Source organism: Physeter macrocephalus, chromosome 9 (assembly GCF_002837175.3).
Source record: "Physeter macrocephalus isolate SW-GA chromosome 9, ASM283717v5, whole genome shotgun sequence".
Lineage (NCBI taxonomy): Eukaryota > Metazoa > Chordata > Mammalia > Artiodactyla > Physeteridae > Physeter > Physeter macrocephalus.
The window spans coordinates 81,657,035-81,676,625 of NC_041222.1; the positions used below are offsets into that span (position 1 = coordinate 81,657,035).

At 38.7% G+C, this 19,591-nt stretch overlaps 1 protein-coding gene across 11 annotated transcripts in view; it reads right to left on the reverse strand.

Moving 5' to 3' along the window:
• CDC14B (cell division cycle 14B) overlaps positions 1 to 19,591 on the reverse strand; it is a 107,395-nt gene that overhangs the window by 29,397 nt on the left and 58,407 nt on the right. For all 11 annotated transcript variants that reach the window (XM_028494128.2, XM_028494125.2, XM_007119646.3 and 8 more), the window contains 3 exons: positions 9,688 to 9,764; positions 3,134 to 3,200; positions 258 to 320 (listed from right to left, as the gene is read on the reverse strand). In XM_028494128.2, the coding sequence (XP_028349929.1) occupies positions 258 to 320; positions 3,134 to 3,200; positions 9,688 to 9,764 (207 nt within the window). The remainder of the gene's footprint in view (positions 1 to 257; positions 321 to 3,133; positions 3,201 to 9,687; positions 9,765 to 19,591) is intronic.

Here is a 19,591-nt window from a genome sequence, read left to right on the forward strand (position 1 = left end):
AAAGTCATCAATAATAAAAAAATTTAAACTAAAAATTAAAGAAAAATGCCAGAGCACACTCATTCACTCTGGAAAGATGTATCAAATGCAAAAATCAATATGAACTAGGACTGAAGAAATAGGAATAAGAGAAAAAAAGACGAGTTTTTTTCACTCTACACACATCTAAATTGTTTGATTTTTCAAAAAATAAGAACATTACTTCTGGAAGTAAAACATGCATAAAAGAGTTAAAAACAATATCCTTGAAAACTTACTTCATAGTATTCATATTCATCAAGGTTAAATGAGTTGAAATTAAGGAAGCCATACTGCATTGCCTAAAATCCAAAGGAAAGCTTTTAATAACAAAGATGCAAATAAGGAAACAGTTTCCAATCCAATTTCTTAATAATAAGTATCAGGAGGCACCCCAGAAAAACATTATTATATTTAGATTATGTTCCATTAAGTAGTTTTCAAAGGAGGTGGGCTATGTCTTTTAAATGCTTCCATTATCAGGAAAATTAGTTATAACAATATTTATTTTAATGAAATTTTATTTTTTATTTTCCTTCATCAGTCATCCTATCCATGCAAGATCTAAATAATGAAGCCTTCAAAGTAATCCTACTAGTTTATTAGATCAACATCATTCAGGCTTCAAATATAATGCATAACCCAATGGTTGCTAAATAAATAATATAAAGGAAAGAAACCATGGGTTAGTTTATATCAAATAAATCCCACACACTTCATAAACATCTTCACTTTCAAATTCTGAACAGTCTTGAATTAAAGATTAATGTTCCCTATACTAAAGACAGCCCAGAGATCAACACTAAAATGCAAAATTTTGAGGGAAAAAAATCCTTCTTTCAATAAGGAAAAATATATGAATTTTCTCTTCTACTCTGTAGCCTCACTCTGAGTTGCAATGGGCAGAGCATGCTAAGCAAAATAAGCACAGTATCTATTTTCTGAGACAAGGACGAGCTGGTGGCCTCTGATGACCGTTCTCCCAGCTTACTGAGCCAGACAGTATGTAAGCAACAATTCTTGATCAAGCAGGTATTCTTGGTTCAAAAGGGGTGATTCTGCAAACCCAGTGTGCAAAATGTAAACTACTGAAATATGAATGAGAAATAAGAAGGCTATATACCAAACAAAAAAAACTCATTTTATAAAATATAGCTGCTTAAGTCCTAATTCCAAGACCAAATCCATGATGAATTTTATTTCTTTGAATGCGTAGTACCCAATATATGTCATATTTGGACTAGAATGATACAATAACATAATAATACAACAACAGAGTGATACAATAAAATAACAGAATGATAACATAAAATTTATCAGTTTGCAGGGAATTTCTATTATTTGAATTTCATAAGGAGATCCTATTAGAAGTAGCACTTAAAAAAAAAGCACTACTAAAATCAAGACATAATTATTGATACATTTATAAAAATTTCAAATACACAATAATATTCTAAATCAGTCACAAACAGAAAATGTTTAAATGGAAAATCAGAAGCTGTTGTCTCTTGAATAAAATTAAATGTAGCATGAAAAAAGCAATCTTTGATCTATAGTTATAGCTAATTAAACTCTGGATATAACATCTGATAAAAACAAAGCCAGGGCTTCCCTGGTGGCGCAGTGGTTGAGAGTCCGCCTGCCGATGCAGGGGACACGGGTTCGTGCCCCGGTCCGGGGGGATTCCATATGCCGCAGAGCAGCTGGGCCCGTGAGCCATGGCCGCTGAGCCTGCGCGTCCGGAGCCTGCGCTCCGCAACGGGAGAGGCCACAACAGTGAGAGGCCCTTGTACCGCCAAAAAAAAAAAACAAAAAAAAACAAAGCCAATGTTATAGTAGACCATCTCCAAGGCCCTCATAAGTGTTTCTTCTTCTTCTTTTCTTTCTTTTCTTTAAAAGGTGCTGGGAGCGGAGAGAAGGGAGCCCTAAGATCAAGGACAAGTATGCCTGGCTACATCAGCAGTTCCCTGGGGTCCATCTGGCAAGGAATGTAACTGTAACTAGAAGGGGTCATCTATACCTACTGTCCCTCCATCTCCTGATCACCTCCTCTGCCCATGACCTGCCTAAACTGCGGCCTCATGGAGCTGTCTCAGAGCCTGCGGCAACTACCTCCATCAGCTCCATACACCACAGAGTTGCTGGACTCAGCCCCAAAATTAAGGTCCATCCTCATTGTCTTATATAGGAAAAAAGATATAATAATTAATCTCTGAATTTTTATACTAATTAGGTCTCTCAGTTTAACCCATAAAATTTCTCTCAAAATTCTCAGAAAGCCACCATGTTTCATTATACAAGAAAGTAAACCTGGGTTCCTTTTGCCTCTGAAAATACAAGTCACACAAACTTGAGATGTTTTTGAAGGCTTATTTGATCCAAGGGCTACTGACTGACAATTCTAGTTTCTTGCACGGCCCTGATGTTCAAGAAATACACCTGAGGGAGTGAGTGTTATAACCAGGGTCTGCTGCATCACATGACTCCCGGGGACCCTGTTTATTTAGAATGTGGTAAGACGGTTGTCCCCTGGAGTCAAAGACAGCAAGTAGCCCTGGTTATAAAACACAGGAGTTATTTTTAAATAGCTTTGACAAAGCAGTAGTGACCTATACTTAGTATTATTTAAAACCTAGTAACAAACTAATGGGCTACTCAAATACTTCTGTTGAACTAGAAATTGAATGCTTGAAGATACAAAAACAAAGTATTTGACAGTTACTGTGTTATAGAAATGTCTGTTGTAAACAGAATTGATGGGAACCAGACCCATAAAATACATAAATCAAAGAGAACTTAGAAACCAGTTTTACTTCTTGTTTTTCTTTGAAATCATAACACATTCAAAACCAATTCTGAATTTAGAACCTAATTACAAAACTGTTTCTTATTGTTCCCTGTGTTCAAGTGGCTTTTCCCCCAACTCATGCACAGAAGCACTCAGATTCAGAATAATCTGTTTTCTAGTTTAGTGTCATTCTAATGTTGGCAGGGAAATGGGATACCTCTCGCATCATATACATCTTGGGAGATCTTTGGAGAAGAAGGCCTGTCTTCCTTGCACTGTACTTAAGTTCTCCAGCACAACACTGGGTGTATCCTACGAGTCACTTACCTTCTTTACTGCATAAAAACAGTCAAGAAGTGTAATGTAGAAATTGCAACTCCCATAGGCAGCATCTCTGAAATTCCAAAAGTATTGAAATACATAGCTCAGTTAATTTAATTTTCTGCTGTATACTTATCTCAAGACAAAGTTGATTAGAATTTAAAATCAAACACATACTCAGGATCAGTCTCAAAAAAAAAAATTCTTGCCTTTTGGTTTTTAAATAAAGGATAAGTCACTGTTATACAGTTCATTGTAATTTCTACCTATTCCAGTAGATACTGTTTCATAGATGTGGATCAATAACGACCACATCTTAAATTTCAAATGATCTCTCTAGACTGTTTTTGGCTTTAATAGTTGAGCTTCAAAAGTTCCTTCTTGAGTTCAACTTCTCAATAGTATGTACTCCTCCTCTCAAAAGGGAAAGGCGTTTGAATTTTTTCTTGCAACTGTGTCAAATTGTTAGCAGGAAAGACTGCTTTTTGATTCTGTATATGCATGCTGTGTGTGCATGCGTGTGTGTGTTTATCTCCATCCACGTAGCAAAAAAAATTTGGAAAGCAAGATAATATTTGAAATAATAGGTGCAAGCTAAAAAGCATTTTGCTCCTCTCATTATGCTCTTATACTTTTTAACAATTTAACTGGATAACTTCTTTCTGGTTCTTAAAGGACAACATTACCAATAAAACCACAGAAACTAAGGAGTCAACTACTGTTAGGAGAATCACTCTACATTGGAGAAGTACTTAAATTAAGTTAGACAGCCCCACCCAACACTGCATCAACACCTGTTAGTAATCTTACTACAAATGTCTTATGTCAGTTAAGATTTTGTCCAGAAAAAAAAGGTACTCCTCCATTCCCACCTGCTTCTCCTTTTTGGCTACCTTGAGTCATTTCATTACAAAGTGAAAATTTTAAGAATTAGGCAAGATAAAAATGAATTTAATTATGATCATTCTAGGCATGCCAAGCAACTGTGCCTATCAGAATGGTACTTATTTGATCCCTATGTGGAACCAGGCTGCTACTGGAGCCATAATTAATTGCCTGCCATGGTTGGGTTTTCACACTGTAATTCACTTACCTGAAAAATTAAACAGCACATTTAAAATGTTTAGTTCTTGTACAAACTTTAAGAATATAGACTATTATAGCAACATTAACATCAAAGAAAAGGGCATCCTTTTTAGCTAAGACAGTTTTAGACATTACTGTCTGAATTGGTTAGATTTACTTCAGCATATGTTAGGCTTCATGAGGACTGGACGCAAGGCCTTACAACGTGCCATTTTTGTTCTGTAAGCTTTTGAATTTAAATGCTGCTCTTCCTGGGGCTTCCCGGGTGGCGCAGTGGTTGAGAGTCCGCCTGCCGATGCAGGGGACACGGGTTCGTGCCCCGGTCCGGGAGGATCCCACATGCCGCGGAGCGGCTGGGCCCGTGAGCCACGGCCGCTGAGCCTGCGCGTCCGGAGCCTGTGCTCCGCAACGGGAGAGGCCGCAACAGTGAGAGGCCCGCGTACACCCCAAAAGAAAAAAAAAAAAAAAAAGGGGACTTACTATTACTTTGGGGCTTCCCTGGTGGCGCAGTGGTTGCGCGTCCGCCTGCCGATGCAGGGGAGCCGTACTTCAGCATATGTTAGGCTTCATGAGGACTGGACGCAAGGCCTTACAACGTGCCATTTTTGTTCTGTAAGCTTTTGAATTTAAATGCTGCTCTTCCTGGGGCTTCCCGGGTGGCGCAGTGGTTGAGAGTCCGCCTGCCGATGCAGGGGACACGGGTTCGTGCCCCGGTCCGGGAGGATCCCACATGCCGCGGAGCGGCTGGGCCCGTGAGCCATGGCCGCTGGGCCTGCGCGTCCGGAGCCTGTGCTCCGCGACGGGAGAGGCCACGGCAGCGGGAGGCCCGCATACCACAAAAATAAATAAATAAATAAAAATAAATGCTGCTCTTCCAAAAGCTAGGAAAGGTCTCAATGCAACCGAGAAAATGATTTTTACCAATAGCTTACTGGCAATATTCAGGAAGGAGAAAAATAAAATGACCTGCAGCATTAGTTCTCAGAATATACTCCCTGGGCAAGGAGCACCAACATCCACCCCACTTGTTAGAAATGCTAATTATCAAGCTCCACCCCAGACCAGTTCTAGGGGTGGAGCTGGGTCCTCCAGGTTATTGTTATATATGTTCAAGTTTAAGAACCACTGACTTATAGGATCAACACAAATAATGTTTTGTACAAGTAATTGTTTCATGGAATAAGGAATGTTTCTAAGATAAAGAAGCTAAGGTAGGAAAATGAAGTAGTTTAGTCTAAATCAAAATCAAAATTATCAGTGGAAAGATGATGAACTCTCAAATTGCATCCCAATGTTTTTCACCATGTCTCCTCAGTTAGCTATGATTATCTTCTGAACCTATGATAATTCTTTTCCAATCAAGTAAAAGCCATGTTGATTCAGTTTTTGTGACAATTTGATGCATTTATTCAATGCATAACTTTGAATAAACCTACTGTGGGCCAAGCCCTGCTCTAATCAAGCTTTGATCTGAGCTTGGGTAAAGTTCTGCCACATTATCTGAACAGACAAGAATCTTTCTTTATTCACTCATGTTTATTTCATTAACACCTCCAACTTTAAACACATCCACACCTCCTTCCTCCCACCCAAGCAATCAGACTTCTTCAAAATGGTAAAATAGCAGCTATGAATCTGGATATAAGCCTTTGTGAGGGGGAAAACCTTGTCATAGATCATTTAACAAACTTGGAAAAGCAGATGAGAATCAATAAAGGAATACTGCTTAGAAACTGCAAAACAATGTCAAATACTAGTTTAAAAAAATAACAGTTTTCATAGCAGCTTGCATTCATAACAGCCTAAAACTACAAATAACCCAAGTATCCATCAAAAGGATAATGGACAAATAAATTGTGGTGTATTCATAGAATGGAATGCTACAAAAGCAATAAAAATAAGACAAACTATTGATACACCTGCCACCACATGGATAAATCTCACAGACATTATATATTTAAAACACTAGATCCCAGCTCTCCAAAAATGTATATATATTGTATGATTCCATTTATATGACATTAAAAGAAAAACTTTTAGAAAAGGGGTAAAAGAGAATCTTCATGGGGGCTGACAATTTTCTGTATCTTGAACTGGATGGTAGTTACATGTACATATGTAGGAGTTTACTGTGCTGTACACACATAGGAGTTAGAGTTTTTAATTGTGTCTAAGTTATACATGGTTTTTAAAAGGAAAAAACATGAATATTTAACAAATGTTATCTAAGGATCAGGCACCAAGTGTTTCATAAGCAGGATGTTACTTAATCCTCACACCTCATTAGGGTGATCCTACTATCGTTCCCACTTATAGACTAAGAGACCAAGGCTCACATTTGTAAAGAACCACGGAGATATTAGTGGCAGAACGGAGAGTCAAACTCCCATCTGTATGATGTCAATAGCCAAGCTATTAGCAGCTCTGCAATACTACCTCTCAAGAAAATAAAGAACAGAGCCCCCCCGCCAAAAAAAACACACAAAAAAAACAACTAAGAAGCAAGGAGTATTATAGGTAATACCAAAGAACAGAAGTATATGCTCTTCATATAACAATGATCCAAAAATATTAAGAAAATGTTCAACTATATTTTATACTGTTTTTTCAGGTAGATAGGTAGAGAAATATCTAATATAATTCATTAAGAAATCATATAGGGCTTCCCTGGTGGCGCAGTGGTTGCGGGTCTGCCTGCCGATGCGGGGGACGCGGGTTTGTGCCCCGGTCCGGGAGGATCCCGCGTGCCGCGGAGCGGCGGGGCCCGTGGGCCGTGGCCGAGCCTCCGCGTCCGGAGCCTGTGCTCCGCGGGGGGAGGGGCCGCAGCGGTGAGAGGCCCGCGTACCGCAAAAAAAAAAAAAAAAAAAAAAAAGAAATCATATATATATATATTTTTAAACTCAGTGGTTGAAGAATTATATGTAACTTAAATTACATCTAATTAAATATTGCTATGAGCCTAAAAGGAGTTATTAACGACAAATGAACACTTTTTGCACAATCCCTTGTTAGCAGTTATATTTATTCTATGCTCTTGAATTGGCAAAGATAAAAGACTATAGTGTAATTTCTGTCAAAATATTATCAGGTTTTATTAATACTGATTTGCCTACTTTAAAAAAAAAATTTATTTATTTATTTGGCTGTGCCCTGTCTTAGTTGTAGCACGCGGGATCCTTGTTGCGGCGTGCAGGATCTGTAGTTATGGCATACAGGATCTTTTAGTTGCAGGATGCAGGATCTAGTTCCCTGACCAGGGATTGAACCTGGGCCCCCTGCATTGGGAGTGTGGAGTCTTAACCACTGGACTACCAGGAAACCACTGGACCACCCGCCTACTCTCAATCAGTAAGTTCTTCAGAACAGTAAAATGTGGTGAAGCACAGATTTTTAAACCTGTCAAAGGCTGATACTTTTGTAAAATACAATAATATTTGTACTATTACATACCCACAATAATGCAATAATCTTATTTTGTAAGTATAAATGAATTATTAGAAAAATGGAAGGAAAAAACACATAAATACTAGCCTAAATTCTTCTATTATTTGATTCCACATACATAAAAATACTCTATTAAATTGCTAAAAAGTCTGTAAAATCTTACTTGCAATTCCTGTACTTATCACAAGCTGGTAACAAAAAGTTCACAGACTGGCACTAGTTCACAGGCCACACTTGGAGAATCATTAAATGTCTGGCAGCTATAACTAAAGAGATTCAAATTTCACAAACCTGAACTGCTTCTAGCTAAGTCCTGTTTTTTAGAGAATTAATGACTTTTGTTCCTGGAACCAGAAGCAACTAACTACATTTTTCAGTGCCAAACTTTAAGAATTTAAACATGGGTATGGCAGTAAACGGCATTTATTCTATTTTTGATCCCTGTATTTAAATTAACACAAAACTTCTCTTACATTAACAATGTTTCATGGATCCTTACTCATAGATCCTTACTTAGATTATGTGAAATGTGTAAGCTTATCCCTGTTTCAGGACCTTGTGTTATAAACTTTAAGAATGGCACTATTATAAAGGATTACTATTATAAAAGAAGAGTTCTGTAGAACAAAATTATCACTACAGCAATGTGCCTATGACTCAGGGACCACAAACACAATCACTTCTTTTGAAGGAAGTATACGGTTGCTGTTATAAGTTGAGAAGAAAAATGGAGCACTCTTCAGTTTAGAAAATAACCTTCATCCCTTCCTACCCACCACAGAGAATACTTAAGATGATCTCTGAGCTAGGAAGAAAGGCAGAGTGATACTGGGTCCAAAGCAATTCTTCTAATTGGCTAAATCACTAATATACATGCAGCCTTTAGTGCAATATATAACTGAACTCTGCAGACTATCCTAACAAAAATCTCTAATTCATGGAGTAAATTCATGGACAGTCCTACAGAGTTATTTAAGAAGGAGACAGATTCTGCATAAGGTTAGGGACACTCATCCCAAAACTTGTCCACAATTAAGTCAGGTTCATAACCTCCCCTTTAAAGGCAAGCCCACGTCTTCAAAATCAGGCATTTGAGGTATATGCAACAATCCTAAAACTATTAACTAATTTGCAGGCGGAAGAATAATGCAATATTTGAAATTCTCAATACAGTATGCAATGAGTAAAATCATTTCACACACTTAAGCACCATACAAGTATTTAATTATACAGCTAAGTCAAGCGTTTTGATAAACAGGAAGAGCAACTTTTAGAATGTCATTTGATTTAAAAAAAAAGAAAAAAAACCCACAAGTTTTTGGGGTTTATTTTTCAAAATATCTTCAACACAATCACCTGGTAACTTTGACATAAGGATGAGGATGTCATTAACTTATATAAAGACATTACTTATCTACCACCTCTATGACAGCTGTTTTGGTTTTTCAAGTAGTGGTGCTATATTAGCAACCTCACCCACCATTTCTGCTGGCTGTGTCCCTAGGAAAAGGGGGCTCCTTTCGGCCCCAGAAGTAACTCCTGATTATTGGGAAAAACTTATTTCTTAACTCCTCAGGACCAAAACTCCGCAGTACTGGAAAACAGTGGTTTTGCATACTATAACTCCAGGATTCTCATCTGATTACAAAGCACAGTTTCCATCAGTGAGAGTGGTTCTGACTTCTCATGTCGGAGCGATTCACCACCACTACCACTAGCACCACCACAGACATCTGGCAATGTCTGGAGACATTTTTGGTTCTCACAATTAATTTTCTGGGGTGAAGGTGTTACTGACATCTAGTGGGCAGAGGCCAGTGATGCTGTTAAACATCCTGCAGTACACAGGACAACCACCCCCCAACAAAATGTCAATAGCATCACTGTTGAGTAACCTAGATCTATGGTGTTATTTGCACCAACCTCAAAATAACTATTTATGAGGTCTTCTTTTTTCAGAAACAACTACACCAAGATATTTCTGGCAAGGGCCTGATTAAATGAATCTACCATAACATTCTTATATTTACCTGAAAGGAATATAGGATGTATCTCCAAACATTAATATTCTATATGCTTCTTCTGGAGTTTTCCCCAAATATATAACCTACATTTGAAGAGAGAAGAAAAAGGCAATTTACTTCTAAATAAAGATATAGTACTGTCACTGAGAAGTAAGCTTTGTACAATCTTTAGCTAATCAACTGAGCCTGATTCTCTAGCCTTCCCAAGGATCCTATGAGTCGCCCACTACCCAGTCAGTGAATTCCCCTTTTGTTTAAATCTGCTGTTATAGCTGGTTTCTACTGCTTGCAGAGCCCTGACCAACAACTTTTTACAACAGCCTTTTGTAAGAAGTATAGCATTTCAAGAACAGATTTTCTAAATCAAGACGTTAGACTGAGCACATGCTTTTACCTCATGTCCTTCCTAAAAATACACCGAAATGGTAGTAAAGAAGTGTGTGGGAGATGGGGATAGGGGATGGATTGGGACTGGGACTGGGACTGGGAGGAGGATGAGAGGAACATAAAAGCAGAACAAAGATTTTTATTAACTCCATCCATTTAGATTTAACAACTTACAATATTGTACGGGTTTCCTATAAAACTTCATTTGTTTACTATTGTCATTGCTTCTTTTATCTTCAGAACTACGTTATGCTTCAATTTTTATCTTGTAGAATACTTCAGGTGGATTCTTCAGCATTTGAGGTCCACAGTTGGTGGACCTTTTTGTATTTCCAAACTATCTTGTTTTCTGCCCTGACATTGGACTATGTACATGATTTCAGGTCTGCAGTCCTTTTCTCTCAACAGTTCATAGATGTTGTTCCACTGTCTTCTCATTTCCAGTATTGCAGAAGTATTTTACTAGTCTCATTCTCTTCTCCCCCTCCTCCTCCTCACAAGCAACCTGCTCTAGAAACTTGGGAGTTTGAGAATGTCCACTGGCATCCCTCTAAATAAGTCATCCCCCAGCCTCAATTAAGTTTGCCTCGGACTTTCTGACCCTCACTCTATCCAAAGGCACATGTTTTTCCAACTCAGAACCTTCGGGCAGGACATTTTCCACCCATACATGGAGGCAAGGGTGAGAGAGGCCACAAGCATTAGATTTGGCACACGTATTATTACCCAAATTCAATTCAATTCTTAAGCTTACTTTGGGATAAAATACACTTTAAATTTTGACCAGTAAAAATAAACAACTAAAAAATTTAATTACAAACTTTTTATCTCCATTACTTAAATTTATATAAATGAGCTGTTTCTTCAACCAAATTGTGAACATTCTGAAGTAAGAACCCATGTCTTATGTTTCATTGTAACTCCAGATTCATACTGGGTTGGCCAAAAAGTTCATTCAGTTTTTCCATCCCATCTTACAGAAAAACCAAACGAAATTTTTGGCCAACCCAATACCTTTTATATGGACTCAGATTCGATTCTTAATTCATTGAACTTAAATCTACTTATAATAGTTAGGAAATTTTAAAATAATTGATAAAAAGTTAATGTAAATATAAAAATATCATTGGATTAAGAAAAATTATAAAAATCAAAGATCCAGCAAGAATCTTTGAAACTTAGAGAAGGATATATCTTAAAACAAGTCAGCTTCCAGAGGGCATTTTTTTTTTTTTGCGGTATGCGGGCCTATCACTGTTGTGGCCTCTCCCGTTGCGGAGCACAGGCTCCAGATGCGCAGGCTCAGCGGCCATGGCTCACGGGCCCAGCCGCTCTGCGGCATGTGGGATCTTCCCGGACCGGGGCACGAACCCATGTCCCCTGCATCGGCAGGCGGACTCTCAACCAGTGCGCCACCAGGGAAGCCCTCCAGAGGGCATTTTATCAATTTTGTTTTAAGACTCATAAATGGAAATGTTTACGCTGTTTCTGAAAATGATTTTATCCCATTTACTCTAAAAATAATACAGAACTATAATTAACTATACAGAATCTTCTAACATTTATCTATAGCAGCATACAAACCCACAAAGAACAACAAATCCCAAGAACAAAGGAATGCCTTCTTACCGAGTATCAAACAAATTTTCAAGTACAATATTACTGACTCAGAGAAGGTTGTAATTTATCATGAATTAACTAATCAAAATCATCTATAATTGCACTCAACATTATATTTATCTATATATTACTTATTTAGATCTTTTAAGGATCAATCGTCTATCAATTGACTTTCTACTGTCTTACTATTTATTTGGAAATAGAGCATAACAGTTCCTTTAAGAAAAACTAAAAAGTCTTTTAAATCTAGTGCCCCCCCCCTTCTCTACATTTACTCATTCTCTTCTAGTCTCCAACCTGCTTCCTTTCTCTTCTAAGGCTTAATGAATAACTTTAGGAAAGCCTTTTCATTTCTCCATTCTATTTTAGGACTTCTTAGCAGGACTCCTCCAAAAAATTTCCTCTAAAAAAACAACAACACAAACAAAAAACAAAACAAAACAAAACAAAACCAAATAAAAAAATACCTTGAGGCCAATGAGGGTAAGAACAGGATTTGATTCACTGATGTATGTATATACATACATAATTTAAATAAATTAATTAAATGAAATTCAGAAACCTCATTCAGATTTTCCCTAAATTTCTAATACGAACTTCTCTCAAATTATATAAATTTTTTCTTAAGCACGAGGTTAAAGATAATTCCTCCAACTCAAGATTGCAGTTCCTTGGTTTCTTTAATTACTAAAATTGCAATGGTATTATTTCCTTCTAACTTTCAAAACAGAAATAGTCTCTAATACATTAAATAATTGTGGGTTAGCCTTGGAATACAAATTCAGTTCAAAGAACCCAAGAACAATGTAACATTTTTTCCTATGGAGAAACAAAACCTATATTCCTAGCGATGAACTTTTTAAAAACATAACCTTTAAACCCAACTGGGGAATGCTTATACATAGAGATTTTAGGTACAATGCAATAAGTTGAAGGAAATTTACAGATTCAGAAAAAGTTTTTTACATAATGCTATGGTCCAAATGTTTCTATCCCATCCAAAATTCATATGTTGAAATCCTAACCTCCCAAAAGTGATGGTAGTAGGAGATGGGGCCTTTGGGAGACAGCCATTAGAGTGAAACCCTCGTGAATGGGATTAGTGTCTTATAAAAGGGACTCCAGAGAGATCCCTAGGCCCTTCCACCATGTGACAGCCCTCACTGGACCATGCTGTCACCCTGATCTTGGACTCCCAGGCTCCAGAACTGTGAGAAATAAACTTGTGTTGTTTATAAGCCTCTGGTATTTTGTTATAGCAGCCCAAAAGGACTAAGACATATAACAATCAAAGAAATGTTTGCTAACAATCTATAATTCTTAATTTTACACCCACTCATTTTCTCTAGTCAAAAGCCCTTCCCCATTAAAATTATTATAAATTTGTTACTTGAGAAGAATCCTTAAAATGGCTGCTATATTAGTTCTCAAATTAGTAAACTCTAAATCAATGATATTTTATGATGCATCAGTGTGATCCTAGCAATCTGGAAGCTATGTGCTTCTCAAATTCTTTTAGTGTATTTTCATGAAAAGCTATATATATATAGAATGGCCACTCTAACTGCACATTGCTGTCCCAAAATAGAAAACAACAAGAGATGAACAAGAGAGATACTAAATAGCGGTGGTAGCCAGCTTCCAAGACAGCCCCAACAATGCGCATCTTCTGGTATTTCCACCCTCAATGAATAGGTCACCACTGTGTAAACAATAGGATACTGCATTAATGGTAGAGTGTGACACCTGAGGCTAGATCACAAGGACATTGTGGCTGTTGCCTTGCTTTCTTCAGGACTCCTCACTCCAAGTAAATCAGGTTCTTGTTTTGTGAGGGCAGCCCACGTGGCGAGGAACTGAGGCTCCTTGCCAACAACCAGTGCTAACTTGCTGGGCATGTGAATGGGCCATTTGAGCAGTGGACCCTCCAGCCCCAGTTAAGCCTTCAGATGACTGCAGCCCAGCCAGATCCAGAAGCAGACCCATCCAAGTTAGCCAGTCTCAGATACCTTCCCCACAGAAACCGTTTGAGAACATTAATTACTGTTTTAAGTCACTAAGTGTTGGTGTAATCTGTAAGGCAGCAATAGATAATACAGCAAGTAACACAGTAAAGAGTGAGCAACTGATCATTTCAGTTTGTTGAAAGTAGATAAAGTTTTTAAAAATGTGACAAGTGCAGAGATGTAAAAGTAAGGAAGCCCCATGTCTTAGGAAACATGAGTAAGGAGAACCTCCTGTCTCTCTCCAGGGTAAGGAATCTCTCTGAAGGAGCAAAAGGAAATCTCACAGGAAAAATAAAATACTGGGATAGAAAATACTTAGGAAGTTGGTAGTGCTTTTCAAAGTCATGACACAAACTTTCTTGGTTTTGTTTTTTGTGGGTTTTTTTTGTTTGTTTTGTTTTTTTGCTGAACAATATTGTAGCCATTAGGATTCCACTGCCCCCATTTAAAAAATTACCATCTGCCTAACCCAGCCCCTGTGAAAACTTCTGATCTTGGATTGCTGATTGATATTTCAAAACCTAGGAGAAGCTCAAGTAGCAATGGATAAATTAGTGGACTGAAACAAAAAGATCACAACTTGATCATGTATAGTTTTAATCCTGACAATTCAGGTCTCAAATAATAAAGCCCAGTTATTTAGACATGTGCTTCTCATTTCTATTCTTCTACAGAACATTTTGAAGTTTAATCTATGTACTTAGAAGCCTCTGGTAGAGTTAAAAAAACCAAAACATTGAGGGGGACCTTCAAGATGTTGGACGAGTAAGACATGGAGATCACCTTCCTCTCCACAAATACATCAAAAATACATCTACATATGAAACAACTCCTACAGAACACCTACTGAACACTGGCAGAAGACCTCAGACTTCCCAAAAGGCAAGAAACTCCCCACGTACCTGGGTAGGGCAAAAGAAAAAAGAAAAAACAGAGACAAAAGAATAGGGATGGGACCCGCACCTCTGGAAGGGAGCTGTGAAGGAGGAAAAGTTTCCACACACTAGGAAGCTGCTTCACTGGTGGAGACGGGGGTGGGCTGGGGGGAAGCTTTGGAGCCAAGAAGGACAGCACAGCAACAGGGGTGCAGAAGGCAAAGCAGAGAGATTCCCACACAGAGGATTGGTGCTGACCAGCACTCACCAGCCTGAAGCATGTCTGCTCACCCACCAGGGCGGGTGGGGGCTGGGAGCTGAGGCTCGGGCTTTGGAGGTCAGACCCCAGGGAGAGGACTGCGGTTGGCTGCATGAACACAGCCCGAAGGGGGCTAGTGCACCACAGCTATCTGGGAGGGAGTCCAGGAAAAAGCCTGGAACTGCCTAAGAGGCAAGAGACCATTGCTTCAGGGTGCGCAAGGAGAGGGTATTCCTTCCCTGTCTACCCACAGTAGACAGAGCACTGCCTAAACAAGCTCCAGAGATGGGCACGAGCCGCAAATATCAGCTCGGACCCCAGAGACGGTCATGAAATGCTAATGCTGCTGATGCAGCCACCAAGAATCCTGTGTGCAAGCACAGGTCACTATCCACATGCCCCCCCACCCCACCCCGACCCAGAGCCTGTGCAGCCCGCCACTGCCAGCGTCCTGTGATCCAGGGACAACTTCCCCAGGAGAACACACAGGGTGCCTCAGGCTGTTGCAACATCACGCTGGCCTCTGCCGTCACAGGCTCACCCTGCATTCCAATTATAACTACCATACCCCTCCCTCCCCAGGCATGAGTGAGCCAGAGCTCCCTAATCAGCCGCTGCTTTAATCCCACCCTGTCTGGGCGGGAACAGAAGCCTTAGGGCAACCTACACACAGAGGTGGGGCCAAAACCAAAGCTGAACCCCAGGAGCTGTGCGAACAAAGAAAAGAAAGGGAAATTTCTCCATGCAGCATCTGGAGCAGTGGATTAAATCACCACAATCAACTTGAGGTACCCTGCATCTGTGGAATACCTGAACAGACAATGAATCATCCCAAAATTGAGGCGGTGGACCTTGGGTGCAACTGTAGACTTGGAGTTTGCTGTCTGCGACTGACTTGTTTCTGATTTTTATGTATATCTTAGTACAGATTTCAGTGCTTCTTATCATTGGTGGATTTGCTTATTGGTGTGGATGCTCTCTATTTTTAAAGTTACTTTTATATTCTAAATTAAAAATTTTTTTTACTTGCATAATTTTATTTCTTTATTTTTTAATTATTTTTTTCTTTCCTTTTTTCTCCCTTTTCTTCAGAGACATATGGCTGACAGGGTCTTCGTGCTCTGGCCTATGTGTCAGGCCTGAGCCTCTGAGGTGGGAGAGCCAAATTCAGGATACTGGACCACCAGAGACTTCCCAGCCCCACATAATATCAATCAGCGAGATCTCTCCCAGAGAACTACAGCTCAACACTAAGACCCAGCTCCACCCAATGGCCAGCAAGCCCCAGTGCTGGACACCCCATGCCAAATAACTAGCAAAACAGGAACAAAACCCCATCCATTAGCAGGGAGGCTGCCTAAAATCATACTAAGTTCACAGATACCCCAAAACACACCACTTGACACAGCCCTGCCCACCAGAAAGACAAGATCCAGCCCCACCCACCAAAACACAGACACCAGTCCCCTCCACCAGGAAGTCTACACAAGCCATTGAACCAACCTCACCCACTGGGGGCAGACACCAAAAACAACAGGAACTACGAACCTGCAGCCTGCAAAAAGGAGACCCCAAACACATTATGTTAAGCAAAATAAGAACACAGAGAAATATGCAGCAGATGAAGGAGCAACGTAAAAACCCACCAGACCAAACAAATGAAGAGGAAATACGCAGTCTACCTAAAGAAGAATTCAGAGTAATAAGAGTAAAGATAATCCAAAATCTTGGAAATAGAATGGAGAAAATACAAGAAACGTTTAACAAGGACCTAGAAGAACTAAAGAGCAAACAAACAATGATGAACAACACAATAAATAAAATTAAAAATACTCTAGATAGAAGGAAACAATAGCAGAATAACTGAGGCAGAAGAATGGATAAGTGACCTGGAAGATAAAATAGTGAAAATAACTACCGCAGAGCAGAAAAAAGAATGAAAAGAATTGAAGACAGACTGAGAGACCTCTTAGACAACATCAAATGCACCAACATTCGAATTACAGGGGTCCCAGAAGAAGAAGAAGAAAAAAGGGTCTGAGAAAATATTTGAAGTAGTTTAAAACTTCCCTAACATGGCAAACGAAATAGTCAATCAAGTCCAGAGGGCGCAGAGAGTCCCGTACAGGATAAATCCAAGGAGAAACACGCCAAGACACATATTAAACAAACTATCAAAAATTAAATACAAAGAACAAATATTAAAAGCAGCAAGGGAAAAGCAACAAATAACACACAAGGGAATCCCCATAAGGTTAACAGCTGATCTTTCAGCAGAAACTCTGCAAGCCAGAAGAGAGTGGCAGGACATATTTAAAGCAGGAAACACAAGAGAAGGAAAAGACCTACAATAACAAACCCAAAACAATTAAGAAAATGGTAATAGGAACATACATATCAATAATTACCTTAAATGTAAATGGATTAAATGTTCCAACCAAAAGACATAGACTGGCTGGATGGATACAAAGACCAGACCCATATATAGGCTGTCTACAAGAGACGTACTTCAGACCTAGGGATGCATACAGACTGAAAGTGAGGGGATGGAAAAAGATACTCCATGCAAATGGAAATAAGTGACCGTAACACAATCATAGTAGGGGACTTTAACACCCCACTTTCACCAATGGACAGATCATCCAAAATGAAAATAAATAAGGAAACACAAGCTTTAAATGATACATTAAACAAGATGGACTTAATTGATATTTATAGGACATTCCATCCAAAAACAACAGAATACACAATCTTCTCAAGTGCTCATGGAACATTCTCCAGGATAGATCATATCTTGGGTCACAAATCAAGCCTTGGTAAATTTAGGAAAATTGAAATCATATCAAGTATCTTTTCCGACCACAACACTATGAGACTACATATCAAGTACAGGAGAAAAACTGTAAAAAATACAAACATATGGAGGCTAGATGGTTCTTTGAGAAGGTAAACAAAATTGATAAACCAGTAGCCAGACTCATCAAGAAAAAAGGGAGAAGACTCAAATCAACAGAATTGGAAGTGAAAAGGGAGAAGTAACAACTGATGCTGCAGAAATACAAAGGATGAGAGACTCCTAGAAGCAACCACATGCCAATAAAATGGACAAATTCTTAGAAAAGCACAACCTACACGACGACCCAAAACCTATGGGATGCAGCAAAAGCAGTTCTAAGAGGGAAGTTTATAGCAATACAATCCTACCTCAAAAAAACCAAGAAAAATCTCAAATAAACAACCTAATCTTACACATAAAGCAACTAGAGAAAGAAGAACAAAAAAACCCCCCCAAATTTAGCAGAAGGAAAGAAATCATAAAAATCAGATCAGAAATAAATGAAAAAGAAATGAAGGAAACAATAGCAAAGATCAATAAAACTAAAAGCTGGTTCTTTGAGAAGGTAAACAAAATTGATAAACCAGTAGCCAGACTCATCAAGAAAAAAGGGAGAAGACTCAAATCAACAGAATTGGAAGTGAAAAGGGAGAAGTAACAACTGATGCTGCAGAAATACAAAGGATGAGAGACTCCTAGAAGCAACCACATGCCAATAAAATGGACAAATTCTTAGAAAAGCACAACCTTTAGAAAAGCACAACCTTGTGAGACTGAACCAGGAAGAAATAGAAAATATAAACAGACTAATCACAAGCACTAAAATTGAAACTGTGATTAAAAATTTTCCAACAAACAAAGCCCAGGACCAGATGGCTTCACAGGTGGAATTCTATCAAACATTTAGAGAAAAGCAGAAAAAAGGGAGAAGACTCAAATCAACAGAATTGGAAGTGAAAAGGGAGAAGTAACAACTGATGCTGCAGAAATACAAAGGATGAGAGACTCCTAGAAGCAACCACATGCCAATAAAATGGACAAATTCTTAGAAAAGCACAACCTTTAGAAAAGCACAACCTTGTGAGACTGAACCAGGAAGAAATAGAAAATATAAACAGACTAATCACAAGCACTAAAATTGAAACTGTGATTAAAAATTTTCCAACAAACAAAGCCCAGGACCAGATGGCTTCACAGGTGAATTCTATCAAACATTTAGAGAAGAGCTAACACCTAGCCTTCTCAAACAATTCCAAAATATAGCAGAGGGAGGATACTCCCAAACTCATTCTACAAGGCCACCATCACCCTGATACCAAAACCAGAAAAAGATGTCACAAAAAAAGAAAACTACAGGCCAATATCACAGATGAACACAGATACAAAAATCCTCAACAAAATACTAGCAAACAGAATCCAACAGCACATTAGAAAGATCAGAAACCATGATCAAGTGGGGTTTATCCCAGAAATGCAAGGATTCTTCAATATATGCAAATCAATCAATGTGATACACCATATTAACATACTGAAGGATAAAAACCATACAATAATCTCAATAGATGCAGAAAAAGCTTTTGACAAAATTCAACACCCATTTATGATAAAAACCCTCCAGAAAGTAGACATAGAGGGAATGTACGTCAACATAATAAAGGCTATCTATGACAAACCCACTGCCAACATTGTTCTCAATAATGAAAAACTGAAACCATTATCCCTAATATCAGGAACGAGACACGGATGCCCACTCTCACCACTATTATTCAACATAGTTTTGAGAGTTTTAGCCACAATAATCAGAGAAGAAAAAGAAATAAAAGGAATCCAAATCGGAAAAGAAGAAGTAAAACTGTCACTGTTTGCAGATGACATGATACTATACGTAGAGAATCCTAAAGATGCTACCAGAAAACTACTAGAGCTA